This window comes from Harpia harpyja, chromosome 6 (assembly GCF_026419915.1).
Source record: "Harpia harpyja isolate bHarHar1 chromosome 6, bHarHar1 primary haplotype, whole genome shotgun sequence".
NCBI lineage: Eukaryota > Metazoa > Chordata > Aves > Accipitriformes > Accipitridae > Harpia > Harpia harpyja.
The window spans coordinates 13,428,701-13,451,019 of record NC_068945.1 but is presented as its reverse complement, the minus strand read 5'-3'; the positions used below and the strand labels follow the sequence as shown (position 1 = coordinate 13,451,019).

General features: G+C 38.2%; 1 protein-coding gene across 1 annotated transcript in view; it reads left to right on the top strand.

Annotated features, from left to right (window-relative positions):
- The window catches only part of PIK3C2G (phosphatidylinositol-4-phosphate 3-kinase catalytic subunit type 2 gamma), a 211,250-nt gene that overhangs the window by 139,378 nt on the left and 49,553 nt on the right, over positions 1–22,319 (top strand). The window contains exons 25-26 of the mRNA XM_052790705.1: positions 15,138–15,294; positions 19,773–19,882. Of these exons, the coding sequence (XP_052646665.1) occupies positions 15,138–15,294; positions 19,773–19,882 (267 nt within the window). The remainder of the gene's footprint in view (positions 1–15,137; positions 15,295–19,772; positions 19,883–22,319) is intronic.

Here is a 22,319-nt window from a genome sequence, read left to right as displayed (position 1 = left end):
CACTGAACTCAGGCGCTGTTTTGCAAATATCTGATTTTACCTAAAAAAGGCTGTGATTTTTCTGTGTTTGTATCTATCTATGATGTAACTATCCCATGACAAAGATAAATAAAATAGTGGGATCATGTATTCTAGTTCCTAATGTGAACATACTATGGAGGAATGAATTGGGATGGAATAAGAATAGGTAAGGTAATACCAGTATGTGCAAAACACAAAGAACCTGTTATAGCAGAGTAGAGAATGGATAAAGGATCCCTAATGCTGACAAGATGAGTTGTGTGTGTGTCTGTGTCTTCCCTCCATGTTTCCTAATAATTTCCAGAACTATTCCCGAATTAAGTTTGATCTAATTGTTCCTTTCTTTTTACTTTTTTGTTGTTGTTGTTGTTTTGTTTTGTTTTAAGCTGGCCTTTGACTATTTTAGGCTATCTCAGTGTGTTAGATGGAAATAACAGCGTGGGAGTATTGATATGAGGGAAGCTGATGGGGATAATAAGTACTTCTAAGCCAGGCAGTCAAAAGATTTAGTTGCAGTGCTCAGAATTATCGTCAATCATTCAAGATATGCTCCCTTAATCCTACTTCTTTGCTGTGGAAAGAATAAAGCAGAACAGAGTAATAAAAAAAGATACTCATGCACACTCCGAGTCAAGTGCTGCATGCCTGACTCCAGCAAGCCTCCTTTTGGAGACTAACAGGAATTTCCCTGAGCAGTAATTATACATGAGTGAAGAATTATCTAGTTGGAGTGAACAACAGGATGAAGCAAATATAGGGGGGGACACAACAACCAAATTTAAACAGAAATCATGGATTAGCAATAATAAAAATAGATGTTAATTTTACGGTTTTACAACTCAGTCATACCACACCTTCTTATTAAGTCTATGAAAACTACTTAAAATATAGTCACTTCCATAAACAGCAACCATTTTTTTCCTGTTTCTCCATGCAGTATATTGCTTTTAAATTATAGAATAAAATAATACATTTTAGGACCTCCATTCATAGAGTGCCCTTGTGGTCCCTTAGTAAAACTAGGACTCACACTTAACAGCAGGTTCTGAACATCATGGGACAATGGTTGTCTTCCTCATACCTACATGCAACTGAGCAGATAAAATATTAATGACTATAGTTCTCATGAACTGTATGTACCTTCACGAAATGTAACATATTATTTGTAACACAGGAACACAGGGATATCACATTTCTACAACCCATAAATTTCAGGCTCTCAAAATTTGGAACTCTCAGTGCTATTTCTATCTACTCATTCCCACAAGGCAAGTCCTGAAATAGGTTTAGCCTCTAGTTTCTTTCACAGCTCTTTATATTAGATTTTTATTTAAGTTCTTATTAGATTTTTTAGTTGAGTTCTTTGCACCCCCACCAAGAATATACCCCTAAAATAATATTGATAAAACAGCAGCACAATGCTTTCAAATATTTAGAATTATTAGTCCTGACCCTTGGGGTTTTGTACAGTAGATGCTATACATATACTTGTGAAGTTCTATAGGTGGCTTTAACAAATGAAAAGCATCTGATACAAAACCCTATACATACATGCAACTGGTCTTTACGCACATAACACAAACTAATTTTTTCTTTTTTTTTTTGTAAAATTAAGTCTATGCAAATGAACGAAGGCTTATAGAAAAAGATTCCCTCTATGAACTCTTTAAAACGGTCATTCCTTTCAGAATTTAGGAAGCTGCTTGCCACAGCTGTTCATTTTCTGTTCTTGGGGACTGCTTTTTGCCATTACCAAACTCTTATTCCTCATAAAGTTTCACGAGGATAGGTCCTCTGCAGTGTTCTGCATATGGAGCATTTCTTCTGTTGTAAGTAAAGTGAAAGGCATACATGGCAGCTTTGAGAATCGCACGCTGTCATCCATGGGCTGCAGTTCTTTCTATCAAATCCAATATGAGTCTTCAGAGAACCCTTTGAAGCTGATATGATTCACGCAGTCATGCTCACATTTGCATTCATGATTGTATAATACCCCAACAAGGGATTAGTTAAATTTTATAATTCCTGCCCTCATCTTTAAATGATGTCCAATAAATCTGCTTAGTTTTGAGTCCAAGGCACAAATCAGTAGCTCAGCTCTTTACTATTTCAGAGGGAAGAGGAATCAGGAACTTTCTGTTTTTTCCAGTTCCATGAACCTTCACAGTACAGCAAATATGTTAAATAGTGCTAATAACCTGTCTTTACTTGGGTCTAGGAACTAATGTTTCAGAAGACGTGTTGGAAGGAGACATATGATGTATCTAAGCAATAGCATAAGAGAGCTTGGCAGAGGAATTATTCTCAAAGTCCCACGGGGAACTTTCCTACTGAACCATGAGATTTCATTATCTTTTTTTTTTTTTTTTTTTTTTTTTAATCATACTGGATGACACATTTTGTTAGTGGTAATAAAATATTCCTTCTTTCATTCTCTAATCCAGCCACCACATTTGACTCTACATTCCCCTAAAGCAGTGAATTCTGCAGGTACACTTCAAACTGTATGAAGAAACATTTCTCCTTTAATTCCATATAACCATCCTATTCTTTATGTACTGAGTATTCAGTGGCAATCATCTTAGACCCACTCCAACTTGAGTAAGTGTAATATTATCCAGGTAATCACATGGGACTAGGTCAGTCATCAAATGGTATGGAAGAAGGTGTCTGGCTTATGGTTGTACCTGCCATGTTTCTTTGCTTTTGTTTTCTTCTTTTCAGTTCTGACAAGTTCCTTTTGAACATTTCTTCTTTAGTGAATTAAGCAATAAGAAATTTATTTAAATCCTGTGTTAACTGAACTAATCCTAACTTCAGCAGTCTCATCCTCTTCATTACCAGTCACTTCCAACATTGTCGTCTATATTTTTTCAGTCAATGATGTGTAGTCTGAAACCTGATGGTGAGTTATGGAGTAGTCCAGATCATGGCACACTCTGAATTCACCTTTTGATAACCTAGGTGTCTTTTTTTTTTTTTTTTTAAATACCCAGTCATCCTCATTATTTACAACACTCACTGGCCTTTCTTTTTCCTGATCTTAATCACAGAGACTCTCTTGTCTCTTTGCCAAACTAATCCTGTGTCTTGGCGTGGTTTTCCCAGAAGTTAAATCTCCTAAGCTGGTTTTCTTCTACAAAGTTAATTACTAGAGGCAGCCTAACTATTCCATTGGGAAATTCCAGTTTTTGAAGGAAGTTTCAAAAATATGGGAAAATTATGTTTCCCACACTTTCTTCCTATGTCAGTGTTTTCCTATACTGAAAAGCACTTAAGAAAGTCTGAGCATGTAGAAAAGTAGAAGTGCCTCTTTTTATTTTAAAAGTAAAACATTTCATTTTTAGTGTTAACAACCTAAAATGAGTGTTATTGTCTCACTGGAACTTTTTATTTGAAACCAATACTTTTCAGGTCTGTCTTTCTAAAAGAGAAAAGTTGGTATACAGACAGGGAAAAATAAGTTGTATCTGCGTTCTTTGACTACATTGTATCTACATGTGTTCTATCTTTTTCCTAAAAATAGGAAAAAGTGGGGGAAAGGGAAGATAGAAATTTGAGCATTTCACATTTTACTTTTTCCTTTTTGCCTTATTTAAATTTTATTTAGGGTAATCATCAAAAGAAGAGTCTAAAACTTGAAAGTAAAAACTCAGAATATAATCACTTTTCATTTTCTAAATTTGTGCATGAAAACTGTTGGACTAACCTGTATTACCTGCTGCAAGATTTCATGAGGAATTTTCAGTATGCCTATTTATTAATTCATTTTCTGCAGTTTAAATTTAATTTTCTGACATGATGGATCTGGAATTATCAGTTTCTCTGAACTGGTAACTCCGAATCCTTTGCCACCATCCACTTTCAGCACTTCCTGTATGCCACCCTCCAAAAATCTCTAACTGAAATCCTGGAAAGATTTAATTTCATGACTTGAAGCACCTTGGTAGCCCCAATGACCTTAATAAGATTATACAGATGTTTAAAGATAGTCATACACATAAATCTTTGCAGAAAGACCTAAAGGTGAAGCAATGTCACCTCCAAGGTAACAAGGCCTAAAGGGGCTTGAATTTATGAAGCAAGAAGTCCATCACTTCTGAAAGTCAAGTGTGTCTAATTGCCCTGAATTAAACACCAAAAGCACAAGCTGAGTCTGAGAACATATGAGCAGCACAAGTTGCAGTCGTCAGTTTCAGATGCACTTCTGTTATCTTTGTCTGCCTTGAAGAGTAGGTATTTATTGCTGTTGCTTGATGCTTTCTCTGATTATCGAGCCTGGACAATAGTTTGCCCTTTACCGTTGGTTATTTATTTTCAGTAATAGCCTCTTGTGGAGGGCATTCAACTAAAGCTTTTTGAAATCAGAGTAAATTATGTTCACTGTCCACTTTGTATCCTTAATTTTTTTTATTATCCTTTTCAAAGTGCCCAGACAGTTAAGAAAGGCACTGTTTCTCCATACAGCACCTGTATGGATTTGAATGGATTTGACCCTATCCAGTTTTGTTCATCCAAGCGCATTGTTCTTCTGCTGAATTGAGTTCCCTGGAACCCAGTTGTTATCTGCCACAACTCTCAGTGTCCTTTCTGGCTTTTCATTCAGTTCAAGCAAGGCATAAACTGCTTTCCTATCTTCAGGAACAGCCACTTACTTGAAGGAGTTATCAGGTATTCTTGTTAACAATCATCTGGGCTAGAGAAATTGTCTGATGCCTTCAGAGCCACCAATGGAATTCCCTCCACCTCGGGAGATTTACTGCATGTGAGTTATGGAAGTGACTCTCTATCAACTTCCTGCTTCAGAGTTTTCTTCCTGCCCTCTCCTCTTCCCTCCTTCTGTTTCTATTAGTCACCATGTGATTTTTTGTAGAATGTGACTCTAGAGTCAGGAAGTTTAACAATAAAACAGAAATAAAAGGGGAAAAAGACATCCTGTTCACTGTTCATTTTGATTATATGATTTTATTTGTTATCCTTTTCAAAGTATAACTGGTTACAGAGACATATTTTCTCTTTCCTTCTTCCATCAGAAACATTTTATTGTATCATGTCTTTCTCCAAAAGCTTTCTATACATACCTTTTTATGTTCAGGGGGAGCTGTTCTCACACCCAGTCAAGTGTACATTTATATTCAGGGGGAGCTGTTCTCACACACAGTCAAGTATACATCAAGCACTTTTAAATTAATCTCTGTTGCTTGGTCTTGGTATCTTTTTCTGCTTGTTCTGCACACCATGCCTTTGTCCTTCATCCTTAACTGGAAAGCACACTGATATATTTAATTCATGTAGGATTTCCTCCCCTGCCCTAAGGAATTTCTGTGCAATTCAATTTGTTCATCACTGGTTTATTTCTCTATTTTGCCTGGTGATATACAAATCTCCTGCAACCATGTATTGCTGTGTTTTCCAAATAGACATCTCATATTGAAAAGACCTGTTACCTGAATGTTTGATAGGTATGGGATATAACCCCAGTCATTCTATTTATTTTAAGGCAGCTTTTAGGTCTGAGTTTTAAAATCTTCTTTTCACTACTAAGGGTCAGTCAGAACACAAAAAGCAGTTGTCCAACAATCCCTATTAACAAGAGCAATTGCTCCAATCTCCTCGTGAATTAACTCTCAAGTGTTTTATCAATAGGGTTAGTAATAAACTCCTAGCAAACCTGGAAAATTTGATAGTCTTAGAAAATGGTGTAAGGCATCAGGAATGCTGTACTGAGCACTTTCAAATAGAGGTATTGAACATGAAGTATATAAACAATTTAAATTCACCTTAACATTGTTATGCAGTCTGATTGCTAGTGACTTTGAACGCAGGCTGCTTTATATGTGTCTGTCTGAATAAAGCATCCTAACTCAGCTCAGAAGGTGCCTGAGCTGGACACAGTAGTGCTTTTTAACCAGTCAATGTAAGATGCACATGGTTGCAACAGGACAATGTTTGAAACTATTGAAGACATGTATGCTATTAAAGCAGAGTACATCTTCTTTCAGAGAGGATCTTTTTTGGATTCTTCCAAAATATACAATCAGCTGACTGTACAAAATGGTTGAAATTCTGGGACATAAGTGAATAATTTCTGTGGTCAGACTGCAGAATAATTAGTGATCGCAGCAGAGACTGGGGCAATGCAGCCAAAGTGAAAACCAGCAAGACATGCCTCAAACTAGTTTCTGCTTTCCCATTAGGAGTCTTGCCAATATCCTTGTTACAAGGTAAGGTTCCAGATGAGTCCCTGTGGCAATAAACGCTGCAAATACTAGGTCTACACTAAGAACTGTAACCATGTCTAACTTCAGCTGTCAACATTGTGTTAGCTATACTGTTACTTAGCATAGTAATCCTGTGGGACCAGGTGTGATCAAATCTCCGTGATTTACAAACTTACTAACTTCTGTTGGCCCACAATGAAAGGGATTTTAGTTAAGTCACATTCCCTTGCACTTTGCACAGGCAAAGGGGCACAAATAAATAGTTACTATGGCTCAGTTTACATGGGGAAACTATATGTTAACAGAATGATGAAAGCTTGCTTAAGCTTTATAGCTTGTTTTCTACCATATCCATTAAGAATGATTAAATCTCAATGTAACTAATTCAATTACTGACAGAAACAGATAAATCTTTCAGAACAGGCCTGTCTAATGTGTGAAATATTTCTTTTACTACTGATCAAAATAGCGGGTATATGCAACACAGTGATTTTATTGGAAAGCTGACATTAATGCTCTGATAGTGAAAAATAATAATAGCAAAGTTGATATACACATAAAAAGAACTAACTTAATGAATAAATGTCCTGGTTTCAGCTGGGATAGAGTTAACTGTCTTCCTAGTAGCTGGTACAGTGCTATGTTTTGAGTTCAGTATGTGAAGAATGTTGATAACACTGATGTTTTCAGTTGTTGCTCAGTAGTGTTTAGACTAATGTCAAGGATTTTTCAGCTTCTCATGCCCAGCCAGTGAGAAAGCTGGAGGGGCACAAGAAGTTGGCACAGGACACAGCCAGGGCACCTGACCCAAACTGGCCAACGGTGTATTCCATACCATGTGACGTCCCATCCAGTACAGAAACGGGGAAGTGGGGGGCAGGGATTCGCCGCTCGGGGGACTGGCTGGGTGTCGGTCGGCAGGTGGTGAGCAATTGCACTGCGTATCATTTGTACATTCCAATCCTTTCATTATTGCTGTTGTCATTTTATTAGTGTTATCATTATCATTATTAGTTTCTTCTTTTCTGTTCTATTAAACCGTTCTTATCTCAACCCACGGGTTTTGCTTCTTTTCCCGATTTTCTCCCCCATCCCACTGGGTGGGGGGGAGTGAGTGAGCGGCTGCGTGGTGTTTAGTTGCTGGCTGGGGTTAAACCACGACAATAAATAAGACCATAGTGGTTTAAGCACTGTCCTCAGTTACCTAAGGAATTCAGGAGATTCTTTCTAGTTTGATGTTTCTGCCTCTAAAGATAGATGTTAATATAAAAATAATGTGGGTAAAACTGTAATCAGAAATGAGATTTCAAATTTGTAGTTAGAAAACTTTTTATGCAGTAGATATCTCAAACAGCAGCAGAAATGGCAGAATATAGAGTTAAAAACATGTTATCTGGTATAGACTTGACTCTTGGTCGTTTGGTTGAAGAATGTAGGTCAAAAATATTAGATGCATGTTTTGAATGTCCAGGCCGTGTAGCTTACCTGAGCCAAGGATGCTCAGGGCATTCAGGAATCTTTCTGTGTAAGTATTAAGGGGATAAGGTTAACACTAAATTCAGACCAGTTTACCCAGGGCTATGTCCAGTTGAATCTTAAAAACCTCCCAGGATAATCTCTCCAGGCAACCTGTTTCAATATTTAATTATCCTCATAGTGAAGGGGTTTTTTTCTTATGGACAGTCAGAACCTTAGCTGTTCCAATTTTCTCCTTATTTTTGCCTGGATCCATCTGTTTCATAACCTCCTACAGATACTAGAAGATTGCTGTTTGGTGTCCTGAAAACCTTCTCATGTTCTAGGTAAACAAGCCCACCTACCTCAGCCTCTCCCCACAGGCAAGTGTTCTAGCCCTCAAACATCTTGGTGGCCCTCTGCTGAACTTACTCCAGTTTAGCAGCATCTTTCTTGTTTTGGCAGGGTGTGGAGTAACAAGTGCTAAGTAAAGGGTATCTACTGGCTGCTCTCCTATGAATTCAGCCCAGGATGCTGTTGGCCTTCATTGTTTCCAGGGCCCACCACTGGCTCCTGCTTAGCTCACTGCTCACCACCTGGGAGCCTTGTCAGTGAAGACTGAGACAAAGGCAGCCATGAGTACCTCCGCCTTGTCTGCGCTCCCATGTCACTAAATCACTAATTGGCAGCAGGTCCACATTTTCTTTGTTCATCCTTTTCCTAATGATGTCTCAGTAGAACTTCTTGTTCTACTTGGTGCTTCATGTGCACCACCAGTTTTAACTCTAGTTGAGCTTTGGCTTCCCTAACAGCATTTCTGCATACCCAGGCAGAGTTTGGATATTTCTCCTTTGTAGGCAGTCCTTACTTCCACTTCCTATATATGTCCTTTTTGCCTTGAAGCTTAGTCACGAGTTCCCTGTTTGGGCAAGTGACTCTCCATCTGTCTGTTACTGGAAATAAAAGCTATTAAAAATACAATTGAGAGTAAATCCCTCAGGATAAATAAATTCTGTGGTTTTGGAAAGCTGTTTCAAATTTGCTAATTCACTTCTCTCTTCTATTCCTTTTTATAGCATTGTAATTACTATTTGGCAGTTGAAATTTAGACTGTCATTTTATTTAGATGTGGATGGGTATACATCAGGTCTGGGTGATTTGAGGAATAAAGTCTTAGCAAGAGGCTGTTTACACTTTGCAGGAGCAGACCTGTATCTGTGGAACTGTTAGCAAGATTTCTTCACTAAAAGAAATAGTAAACAGAAAAGTTTTCTAAACAAATCTGAACATAGATTTGCAATACAAGCCAGTGAAAATGCAAGTGGTAGCAACTGTCATTGAAGTCAATGGGAAACTGCCATCAAGTCCAGCAAGTGAACTATTTATATTTTATACAAAGCTCAGAACTATTGCTCTTTTATTGAGGTCACTTAAAATATATTTACATCATTTAGATGCTATGCTTGCTGAAGAGACTGTCATCTCCTGTAACAGTGATCAGAAAAATAATAAGCACTGTAGAGTTCTCCTGGAGCATTCACCTTTCTTGAGTGGTTATTTTTTCCAGGAAAGGATCATTTTGTGAGATAGAGGAGAAAGAATAGATATCCTATAACTTGATGTAATTTAATGGAGTCTTAGTAGAGCTCCTGTAACTTTCACAAATAACATTATCATAAATTAAGAAAGCACTGCATAGATAAAACCATTACAGTGCAGAACTGCTTTAACAACCATTAATGGAAAGTACCTAGCTGTTTTTCAGTATCAGGATGGAAGGATATACCAAATGGCATACCATAAGGTTTGTGATGGGACTGACATCATTCAATATTTTCATTAGTAACCAATATGATGAGATAGAGAATATGTTTGTTCAATTTTTAGTAGAGGCCTGTTGTAAGAGTTTTTGACTGTGGTGAAAGGTGGGATTAGCAGTGACAGGTAGTTTTTCAGAAAGGGATCTCAGAGTTATACTGCAGACAAGTTGAATGTGGGTTGATAGAATATTGAATTCGAAAGCATGAAATGTGAAGTAATCATTTTGCTTCACATGACACTGGTAAAACTTCAGCTGGAATATTTTCAACATTTTACTTTTAGAAAGATTGGATAAGGAGTCCACAGAAATTACAAGGAGTCCAGAGAAAAGCAATTAAAATTATCAGACATCTGGAAAACAAGACTTATGAGAAAAGGTTGAAACTATTGTCTACAGAAGATTGAGGAAAGACATAATAACAGTCTGCAAATACATTAGAGGCTGCTGTAAAGAAGACTGGATCTTCATGTTCCCTTAGGAAAGAACAAGAATTAATAGGATGAAAGCACAGCAAGGTTAGATTAGGCATTAAGGAAAAAAACCTCTGTGAGGGGAGATACAGAAACAGAAATTTGCTAGGGAGGTTGGAGAAGAACTCTATCACTAAAAATCTTTGAGAATAGGCTAAAGAAGCATCTCAGAAGCATGTTTATGGTTGATCTTGTCCTGGTAAGCAGAAAGATGGAGTATCTCTTCTGGTCCCCTTTCCAGGCATATTTTTTTTTATGACTCTTTATGGGCTTGCTTGAGATGAATTGTATTGTGCAGTTGTTCACTGTTTCATTCTTTAATATATGAAAGGAATACACTTGCTCATGTTTCTTTCTGTGTCTACAAATATATATGATTACTGTGATTAGATATTTTCACTTGGCTTAGAGAAATAAGCACTCATGTTCATTTATTTTGTGTGAGGGTGTTCTTCAACAAGCTTTTGGCTTTTACTGCAGAGCAAAGGATGCCAGCATTCAAACACTCCCTTTTTAGCCTTTCCTATTTTACTGGATACATTGAAATTCCACATAGTCATGCTGAATACTATCAGTCACTCTTGACTCAGCCAAAATGGTTTTAAAGCAGACAAGGAATTTATGGGGGTATATGCTGCTGAGCAGCTGATTATTAAATTGCAAACAGTTCTGTATGGTTTCCCACACATTGTCTACTATGTCCATATGACAACTTGGACTACAACTGTTTTGATCTCATTGTATTACTGTGTGTGACTTGAACTTTTCCATAACTACACTATTAGGAAGTTTAGATAGGATCAGAGCAAAGGTAATTTGTTGTCGATTATCTCATATGCTTTTTCTACTTAAGATAAAAGGAAGTCAGTGTATCATTCTTAACTGTTCTGTACCGTGAGATTCGTGGTAGGAAAAACTAAAACCAAAACCACTGTTGACCTTACAAGCTTTGTTAATCAGTTTACATCTAGTGTTTCATAACAAATCCTGATGACCTTACTGGTCTAGGAATATAGCATACTTCTAGCCTACAGTGAAGTCCCAGTAAATGTTCCCATCACCCCAGACCAAGTTTGTTTTTGCATAATGATCTCTTCAGTTGCTTGAGGTTTCCTTTCTTTCCTCCCTCTCATGACATATCATCCAAACATTCTTAATCTCCAGAGGAACGGCAAAACACATTCCCATGAAAATCTTAAATCTCTAAAAGCAGCACCCAAGAAAAAAAGAATAAAAACACTATAAAACTAGCCTTGCTTCTCACTGAATGACTTAAGTAAACTCTTTGTCACAACCATAGTAAAGCATAAGTCTTCAGGGTCCAGGACTGCAAACAGACTCTGTCATAAACAGGGGTATTGCTTTTTTTACTGATTTCTATTATAAAACCAAAGGGCTCATTAATCTCACCTAGGGCTTTGGTGGGGAAAAAAAAAAGGAAAAAAAAAACCAAAGGAAAAAAAAAAAACAAACAAAAACAGTGAGCGAGCTGTAGTAAGGTAGCTTTAATGATTTTGCGAGGCTTATTGGCTGTACGTCTTTGGTCTATCTCAAGCCACGCCAGTTCTGTCAATAAGGCTTTTTTTTTTCTAGAAATGATGGTACCCAACATTACCATTATACAGTAGAGGTCATTCAAGAATGCTTCAATTCTTTATTTCCTTAGCACACCATAAAGAAAAAAAAACTTCTGGTGTTTACCATCCCTGGAGGCATTCAAAAAGCGCGTAGACAAGGCACTTCAGGACATGGTTTAGTGGGCATCGTTGATGATTGGACTCACTGATCTTAAAGGTCTTTTCCAGCCCAAATGATTCTATGATTCTGCAGAGATATGGTAAAAGGCTTTTACTTGAAAATACTTCATCATACTAGTTTTGTTAAACTGATGCTAGACATTTCATTAATTGATGGAGGCAGCAAGCTGTAATAGATACAGATTTTAGGCCAAGGGGCTTTTGTCCCATTGGCTGTAATACAGTCATTGGTCTTTGAACATCCTATGGATGTAAAGTATTATAGGGCTTAGCTGCAATCTTGAGGGTATATTCTGGGGTAAGAAGTGTTTCATGTTTACATCTTTTAGATAACTTCATGTAAGAGAGCTATGTAATAGATTTATGTCCAAATGAGTGATGTCTTTCGTAGTTGTTATTATTACCAGGCCTTTGGATGCATTGCATATCTTTTGAATAAATGCCATCATGTAATACGATCTTAGCTATGTGCCACAAAGAAGGCTAGAGATATTGGAGATGTACTGGTTTAGATACAGAAAGACAGGCTGTGCACCGGCGTGAGGTTCGTTTGCGTGTGTGTGTGATAAATTAGAATGCTCATGCAACACCGGGGCATGCATTGCTTTTTTTTCTTATGTAGGCTAAAACAGCCTCTGTTTTTTGCTGATGTAAATTTTCCCATGCATGATGGATGGTGACTTGACTTGGCTGTTTGTAATTTTGCTGGAGTAATTTTTAGACTATCCCCTTCTATGTTTTTATATTCCAAAGGAGTTTGTGAAAGCAGCAAGGAACATTTTGCATCTATACAAAGACATTCAGCCCTGTCAATTGGTTTTTCAGAATCCTTTATGTACTCTTCAGTGAGTAAGCATCTCCTCCCACTGAAACTTTGCTTTTTAATATTAGCATGAGAAATGACTGTGTTGTTCCTTCTAGTGGGTCTAGTTTCCTATACTAAGTTGGTTTTATGTGTTTTTTTAATTTCAATTGCAAAGTGTTCCTTTTATGAGCAGCCAGCTTACTTGGACACATGCAGGAATGGAGCTTCAGCATCTGACTGGTTGCAGGGCTTACCTTGCTGGAGAAGCTCTGATATCACAAGATCTTGAGCAAAACCAGGGAAAGCAAATTTCTACATCGTATTTTGCAGGTTAACAAGGGAGGACAGGCCTACCACCTTAGAAGACAGTCTTAAATGGTACTGAGAAATTTAAGAACCTTGTAAAACTGCTTAAAATCATCTTACAAATAAAATTAATCTATAAATAATATAAATACTAAAATATCAGTTATATGTTCAAATGGATTGTTTTGCAACAGCAGTAAGAGAATTGACTAACATTGCAGTCATTGCTTTGTGTGGAAGTTGGCCCACAGCCCAACCCAACAATGTTAAACACCATATTTTTTCCAGTAAAGTAATTTCTGATTGCAGTGTCTGTTTTCAGCTCAAGTAGCTTAACGTGGGAGATTTGGACTAGTTTAGAAAGGGCTATGTTTTCATAGTGTAATTGTGTCCCTTGATGCAGTTGGACATCAGAAATTAAATATGAATTTTGAACAAAATACATAATATGGGACCTTTACAGTAGTAGTTTTGACTTGGAGTATTTTAGCCCAAAAACATAAATGCAGATGAGAAACAGATTTGGTTTTTAGACATTCTCAAGATGCTAAAATGCTTTCAAATCAGGATTTAGATTTCACTTATCTGTGGACAGCAGTCCAAATGTTAACATTGCTAATTTTCTAGCTCTATCTCTCTTTCTTATTGGCTTCAACAAATTAACTTCCATGACTCTAATTGTATCAATTTATTTAATACTTAATGTCTATTTTAAATACCACTGCTAAAACAAAAGATAAGCTAAAAAATGAATGAATGAAAGAAAAAGAAGGTTCTGGGAAAATCTTGCTCTCTGAAGTCAGTAATAGACACAGGTTTGTAATTCTCCAAGAGTTAAAGCACAAAACTACATGGTAACTATGTAACAGTCATACTGCAAAATAACTGTCACACTATGAGTTCACATCTTGCATAATACAGAAAAATGTGGAAGGAAAGAATTACTATTGTGGACCTTCATCATTCTTAGTACTACCTACCCGAAATTGAATAATATATTAAAAAAACCCAAACACTTTAATGGCCTGGGCTGCTTTGAGGTGAACGACACTCATGGGAGGTCTGGTTTCAAAGTTAGCTTCAATGTAAACCAGGAAGAATTTCCAAACATAAGAATGTGAAGGCCACCTGAACATTTCTTGTGACTAAGACTTCCAGCAGCAGCCTAGAATCTCATGGCAACTTGACTTTCCTTCTGCAATAATATAAGGCAGGCGTTTTTATGGGAAAATGAGGACAAATCCTATGAAAACTTCTCTGTCTCATTTATGAATGAATCAGCAAGCAGAGTGGGTTCAGACTCAGCCCACGTTTCAGGTTTTAGCAAGAAACAGAGATCATCAAATTCATTTCTGCATTCAAGCTTCCCGAGAATATTTAGTTTATTCAAGTTCACTTTGAATTAAGGGTTAACACACAGCACCTATTTCCTTGGAATATAGCCCTCTAATCTGTTTACATGCCTCTGTATACGCAGTTGTGATGAGTAAATCACTGCAGTACTTTTGTCTGTGTGAGGATGCAGTATATCAGGCCTTTCTGAAACTATTGAATGATAGGATTATTAGCAGAAGCCTGGCTAATCTGTTTTCTTCTGCAATAACGTGCCATAGCCACAAACTATGCTAGAGATAAGAAAAAAAGGCAAGACATGCTGTCAGATTCTGCACCTCATTTACTCTAGGGTAATAGAATACAGACTAACTGTACAGAAAACAAGACAATGTATTTAGGTTTATTCTGTTGTAACCTGAGTCAGAAACATTCCTTCAGAACGGTGTATGTTTAATGATAGCATCACATGTTGTATTTTTTTGTTGTTAGATTATGGAGTTGTAGGTTTTTTTCTTAAATTCCCTTCTTGCCTAGCAGGGAGTTGATATTTATACCCCATCCTCTTTAAGAACAACTTTTAAATATTTCAATACTGGGAGAGGACTTGTTTCCAGCTTCACTTTCAGGCTGGAGTCAAGAAATTAAAGTAATGAGAATTTAGAAAGAAAAGCAATGAAGAGCCAGAGGAAAACATGTAAGCTCCCAACTTGTTCAGTTTTTGGATTTCTCACTAGGAAGCTCTTGCTGTGAAACCTGTCTCTGCCCCAATTAGTCAGTGACACCAGGCAGAGCGATCAAGCTGTCCACATTGAGGAAGGGAGAGATGAAATAATGAGGAAGTTAATAGTGGAAAAACAAATGTGAATAATGAGTTACAAATATTAACTGTCTTGCATGATTTGCTATTTTCGGTGAAATTTCTCATGTAATTGTTCTCTTTTCAAGGGACCGAGCTCCCTTCATCTTCACATCAGAGATGGAGTATTTCATCACAGAAGGTGGAAAAAACCCACAGCGTTTTCAAGAGTTTGTGGAACTTTGTTGTCGAGCTTATAACATAGTCAGAAGACACAGCCAGTTACTCTTGAACCTGCTGGAGATGGTAAGAAGCTTGAGAATGACACCAAAAATCAGTTTCCTCTGGTGTCCTCTTCCCTTTTACCATTTATCTGCTGCCTCCACTAGCACTGTGATTTGAAGAGGTATCAGCTGCTCTGCTGGAAATGTTAGTGATGGCACTTCCTGGGCAAAAAACCTGTCCAATTTCAGTACTAATTTCTGAGAAAAGAAAAGCTAAGCTGCCTGGGTTTTTTTCTTTTTCTTTTTTTTTTTTAATGCATTCTTTTTTACAAAATAGCAGAAAACTGCAAAAGAAGCTGGGTACAAGTTTCATCTTCAAGAATTTCACTCAGCCCTTTTTCTAAGTCTTCAAGAAACCACTCACCAATCCTGTTCATGGTTACAGCAAGACAAATTAAACTAAATATTTCACAGACTGGGTGATATGACAGTACGTAGCAGTACTACAGCTAACAAAGGTGGCATTAGAATGGTTTTTTGCACATTTCCACGCTCTCTTCTTAGGATGGCAAACACAGAAAAGAAAGAGCACTTACCCATATTGACAGGTTTAAAAATCCTTTTGTACAGGATTTCAAGACCTCTAGGAGTTTTTATCCCTTAAGTATTCCTACCGATTCACATGCCGGGCAGATTCCATAACTGCTTTATGCCTCTATTTACTTGTGTGTGAAAGGTTAATGATTTTTCCCTTCACGGGTAGAATGAGAATATTAAATTAACTCATATTTGCTAAGTCGCTTGGCTAAGATATTAATCCAAAACTTAAGTCCAGGGCCCCATGCGAAACCTAGGTGACTGGTCTGTGCATGAAAAAATCTACACAACGTTATAAACAGAACCCCTGCTGGGGTTGGGGTACAGCCAAGAAGTTGCTCTGTAAACACTACTTTGTCATCTCCAACTTCTGCAATGGGGAGGGAAGAAATGGTAAGAACTTGCTCATCTTATTTCTTCTGTCTTGTCCATGGATTCGCACGCAGTGGTACAGTGAGTGATTTCCCAATATAGAGCAGGAAGGATTTCCCCAGATCTCTTAACCCTGCTTCTAAGTAGTCACAAAGGTGCAGCAAAACCGAGTTGCCATCAGAAAGCATAATTTCACACTGAAAGCAGTGCAGAGTGCTGTTGTAGGAGATACTAAGTCAAAGAGCCTCTGGAAAACTCGGGAGCACCCTTGCGCTCTCATCCACAGCAGTAATCCCTGCATTTCTGAACAGGTTGCCTAAAACTGCATGCTGCAAATATAGCTACATCTTCTGCCCACCTCCTTGTCCCCAGTGCAGTCCCTTTTTCTGCAAGCAGCAGAGATAATGATTTTAGATTACTCTGGGATAACAGAGAGAAAATGTTCCCGGCAGGAGCCCTGAAATAACTAGCTATCTCTGCCTGGTATAGCTCTGGTTTGTCTATATTCAGGGCACACTGCATCTTTTGTTTCTGCTGATCTTTAAGGAGAGGTAATAGTGCTGAGCTAAACGTCAGCCTACAGGTATGTTTTAATATTTGTCAGTGGGCTGCAGTTCAGTCAATTGTCAATTGTGTTGCATTTCATAATGGAAAAATAACTGACAGCGTACTCACACCCTATCAATGAGCACTTCATATCAAAGGAAATTAAACAAACAAGAGAAACGCCTTGTTTTTGCCAGTGATGGTTGGAAAGGTGAATCTGGGTCTGCACTTGAAATGGGGTGTTGGTCAGAAACTGTAAGTATCAAAATGGTTTAGGTGCATGGGTCACTTCTAGAAAAGTAAATAGACTGTGAAGTTGTTCCACTTTGAATTCATTTCCGTGCAGAATATCAGATGTTATCATGGAGGGGCAAGATAATCTAACCACTGCTTATTTGTATCAATGACAGTCTAAGATTTCTCTCACTGTCTGGAAAGCTGCATTATTAATCTTTCCTTCCCCTCTCACATTCTGTTTCCTGAGATGCTATTTATAAAACATGGTTAAAATAATATAAACAATAAGGCTATTTCCAAAAAGTACAGTACTTCACAGGAGCAGTAAACTGTGCCCTGGATGGTGAGTAACTATGAGTGGTTTCTAACAAACCATGATCATGAACAACTTAGGGGGTTTGGCCCAGTTTGGGAATTAATGCTTTTTCTTGGTGGTGAGCAGCAGTTTCTAGAGCTGTACTGACATTTGCTACTGAGAGTAAGAAATAATCCATGAAGTTTCCATCACTTTCAAAAGCAGAAACGTCTGTGGGAGACCCAAGAGTAGGCTGGCAGAGTTCAGCTGCGTAAACGCCTGTAGTTCATCAGCTTTGCTCTCATTAAAGATTTGATGTGAAGTATTATAAAGAGGGTGATTGCAGGACACAAACACCTTTTGACTAGTTTAAAGAAATGCAAAATCCATTATTGTTATAAAAATTTTTCAGGTAGAAAATTATTAAAAGGGGCTTAGAGGTGACACTAGACAGCAAGTAATTGGTCCACTTGCCTCTGTTGTGACATAAAACAGGTCAACCTAATAGTATAAAACAGGAGACAGTACCTAGACAGAGCAGATCTAAGACTCAAGAATCCTGTGTCCCCATACAAGTCATTTCACCCTTCTAAACTCAGAAACACCATCTGGGAAAAGAGGATCAGGAAACATCCCCGTTTGGGAGATCTAATGCATGGAAAGTACATGCCAGGACTATTCATTTTTCATGGGATGGTGGGCTGAGCATCACACACCAGCTCTGAATCCAGGCCCAAGGAGAGTGTAGGCAGCTCCACTCAGTGAGTCAGAAGGCCTGGGATAACCAAGTGTGGTAGGTCAAGACATATGTGTGGCCAAATGAGGAGAGCAATGCAGGCACTTAAACTTAGGCATCTGGTGATGTTTGAGTTGCCCTAGGCAACCTGTAGTTGTTTTCCAAACAGTTGTTCCATGTCTTGTCTAATTAGCATCTAGTATCACTAGCCACAGTATTCAGAAGCATCCTCGATCAGGGGACTGGAAACACAAAAGATATGCTATATGGAGCAAAAGGGATGAAGCAGTATAATAAGCCTCTAGGACCCCCTTGCAGCAGCAAAGCACTGTGTAGGTACTGCCCAGCTGAAGACTTTTGTTTTGCTTCAGCAAATGGTTTTCCACCTTCTACAATGCAGAGAACCTAAAAAAAAATCGTGTTTTTCAGTTGCATTACAGATCATTAAGATTATGTTCATATCTGATATTGTTCCCTTTTCTAATGCAGGGCAAGAAGCTTAATCTGCCTATGCAACAACACTGGTTTTTTTTTTTTTCTTTAAAGGAGACAGGAGCTGTTATCATCTTTTATAAATGGGTTGAAGGCATACAGATAAATAGCCCTGTGTGTCCTTAAGTGCTGAATGTTGTTATTGTCCATGCTTTCAACTCACTTAAATTCATCTCATTGAGCTTTCTGCCTCTCTGCTCCTTGCTAGCCAGAACTCTGTGAGACAGAAATCTAACTGTCCAGTGGTAGTATAGATTGGGTCTGATGTGAAGCAAGGTTTTCCTCATAATGCCAAACAAAAAAATATACAAAATATTGAAATTTGACTTAAAAATATTAAGAAGGTTTGAAGGAGTAAAGAAAATGCACAGCGGTGACTGCAAATTCAGATACATTTCCTTCTGAGCAATGTGAAGGAGTGATTTTTTTTTTCTCCATTACACACAAAGCATCACTTTCAACTTACTGTGATTCTTGAGAAAAATCAGTAGGTTTTGAAGTGAGTAAAAATTATTTTTGTTGTTAACATTTTAAAATGCCTGGAGAGAGCTGTACGGGCAATTGAATGCACTCAGTTGTCTACCCTACTCATGTTGTTACTTTGCAAGGGGAATATTTGCATTATTTGTCTCTTGAACCTAACTTGGCCAAGTAACTAGAACAGCTCCATCCCTCTTTGATGGAGAATGATTCCCCCTCCAAAGGGCAGTTCTCAGTGCCTAAGTCAGGGCTCCTGCTGTGATTTGGCATCTAAAGAAACTTTTCTCCTCCATTGACAGTAAAGGGAGTGAATCTATGATCCCTTTGCAGGAGGAGTCCAGAGCAGTACTGGTGAAATCAGTAGTTACAAATGAGAAGGTGATGTTGCGCTAAATTGTATTAGGACCAAGATAACACTGTGAGCATAACAGAAACGTGGTTACTATTGTTCAGGTGGCTGAATTTGGTTGCCTACCCTTTATCACCATTAGAAGGCTATGAAGGAATCTTAGCAATGCACATATTGAGATTATGATATCCGATGAGAAAATAAATAACTAAAATGGATTGGTGATTTTGACTCATGCCTCTTTCTGGTACCTCAGTGTGAAGGTTTACAATGCAATATATTCACTTTAGTATTCCAGGCATTGCTCTAGCATCAGAACCACTTTTCAGATCAACAGACCTTTATGTTTTACAAGAAGACCTTTTGGAGTAAAACCTTTCTTTTCTCAGTTAACCCCATTTAATTTAAATTTCTTTTCAATAGAACAGTGGACTAATTATATGTCTTTACTTTAAGATGCTGCATGCAGGATTGCCCGAGCTAAACACCATTCAGGATCTGAAGTATGTGTATGATAACCTCCGTCCTCAGGACTCAGACCTACAGGCTACAAGCTACTTTACAAGGTAAAACCAGAATATAAATCACTTATTCAGTGCCTAGAGATTTCTTTGGCTTTCATGGTGAAACCATCCTGGCGTACATCTAGTCAGCTTTCGTCTCTGCTTTTAAATGCAACAGCTACATGCAACAGGATTTGGACTGCATAAAAAGGTTCAACTTGTTAATGGACTGAGTGAGGACCTGGAATTCCTGCATTTTAGTCCCTTTTCTGTTCTTCTTTTGACTTTCTGTGTTGTCTCAGGCAAGTTACTTTCTCTCTGTTAGCCATAGTTTTTCCATCTACAAAATGGTACTGATACTTCCTTTTAAGCACTTAACAGATCTGTCCCAGAAAAGCATTGTGTGTGAATATAGGTATGTTTAAAGCTTGATTTGTGTTAGGGTAATGAAACCTTTCACTTGTTTGTGATAATAACTGGGGATTATTGATGAGGAGCTACAGCTGATGTGTATAAAATCAGTTTGAAGGCCTCAGTCCTGATCTTTCAGGTCAGGCCTCTGCATTACATGTAATTACAGCAGTTGATGTGATGTTGCTCTAGATGGAGCCAGTGGAGACTGTCTGGATTTGGAAACTTACTTTCCCATTCTAGGCACAGTATGAGAAAAAAATCTCCCTGTCAGAGCCTGTCCTGTGCAGCACCATCATTTCCAAAGGAGTCTATGAATTCACGCACCCTGGACACCACGTACACATGCAAAGCAAGCCAGACTCTTCTGACCTCCTCCTCTGGTGCAAGTGCAGGGCACATATCCAGTTCACAGCACTGGACTCTGAGTGAAGGGCTCCTTTCAAATTCAGAGCCCTAAAGGACACTCCCATAAGGCAGCACAGTTCTCTGCATGGTGCAAACTGCCTTGAGGCAAGAGCAATCCCCCTACCCTTCAGTACAGCCAGAGGGCATATTGCAATGAATAAATGAGGTGAAAGCTTGAACTGGAGCAGCTGAGCCAGTCTCATTGCTATTACAGAGGCCCATATGAAGATTTTGAGCAATCTGAATTATGTTGTTTATATGTCTCCTTTTCGTGTATTAGAATTGGAAACGGAGGTGGCAGATTTGGAGAAGGCTGGAACAGAGATCTAGAGAGTTTAAGGAAGACCCTTCTTTGAAAAGAAAAAGAGGAACTTCTCAAACAAAACTATTGTTCCATTACTTTATACACAGCAGAGCACTGAGTTCCTTCTCTTCTAACACTTGTTTTTTCATATGCTTTCACTCTTGCCCCTTAGCAAGATTGTTTTATTTTAAAATTTAATTACTGCTTCACATTTACCGTCAACTCCTACCTTATGCTTTCCTTTAAAATTTTACATATTCCCAAATTACAGACTTATATTTCCACTTCAAATAGGAAACATGTAGTTTCTAATTAAATTGTAAAAGTCTTGATTCTGTCAAAGAGTTTGGGTGGTTGTGTCTGTCTCTTGTGGGTAAAAAAACCCAATTCATTTAATTAGTGAAAAAAGGCTGGGTTATACATAACAAATAGGGAAATGCGAGTCTTCCGAGTGAAAATTGCATTAGTGTCATGCAAAGTTCAGAGCTCGTGCCCAGCACTCTTCTGGGGGTGGAAAGGATCAGTATGCTTTTCAGCTGGGTAGGACTAAGGTTATGGTTAGGGTTAATATCACTGCAGTCTTGCTCAGCTGGAAGACAAAGGATGAAGGCTGGGTTCAGGACAGAGCTGTAGCTCCATGCTCTTTCTTGGAGTTGGGCAAGGTGGTTGTGGTGATTTGAGGGTTATGGTGAAGGAAGTGAGGGACTTCAGAGTGGGAATTCACCTGCAGTCTTTCTCAGCCAAAGCACGTGGAACAGCTGGCACTAGGAAGATGTGGCTCAACACTGGTTTGGAAGTAAGCAGAGTTGGTGTGCTTTGTTGCTGGGTAGATGTTCGTATTAGGGTTAGGGAATCCTGTTCAGCCCAGAGAGACTATAGGTAGGACTCAGACGCCAGCATGTCCTTCTTCCCATTAGATTTCTTGTTAGGGTTGGTGTTAAGAAAATGAAGGCCTTCAGAGTGGAAATGCCACTCAAGTCCTGCTTGGCATCATGGTGCCCATCTGTACAGTGCTGCGGGCTCTGTTCTTATTTGAAACTGTATTTTCTGCTAAAATGTTTTTAGTGAACTCTGGAGCTATTGTTCTGATTTCCTTCAAAATGCTGAAGTATAGGTTTGTTATTGTCCATAGAGATCATTACATCACAGAAAAGTCAGATACTGCTAGGGTGCATATTTTGTTCTTTAATACTCTTAGGGTGTGTTTGTATTATATATGCTCATTTGCAAGAAGAAAGTCTCTTGCCATTAGCTCATGAATTTCCAGGGATCTCATTTCTCCTGGAGATTTGGGGTTTTTTTGCTTTATTCTAATTTCTATTCATGTTTGAACATAATTTGTGTTAATTCAACACATGTATTAACTAACTTTTCTAC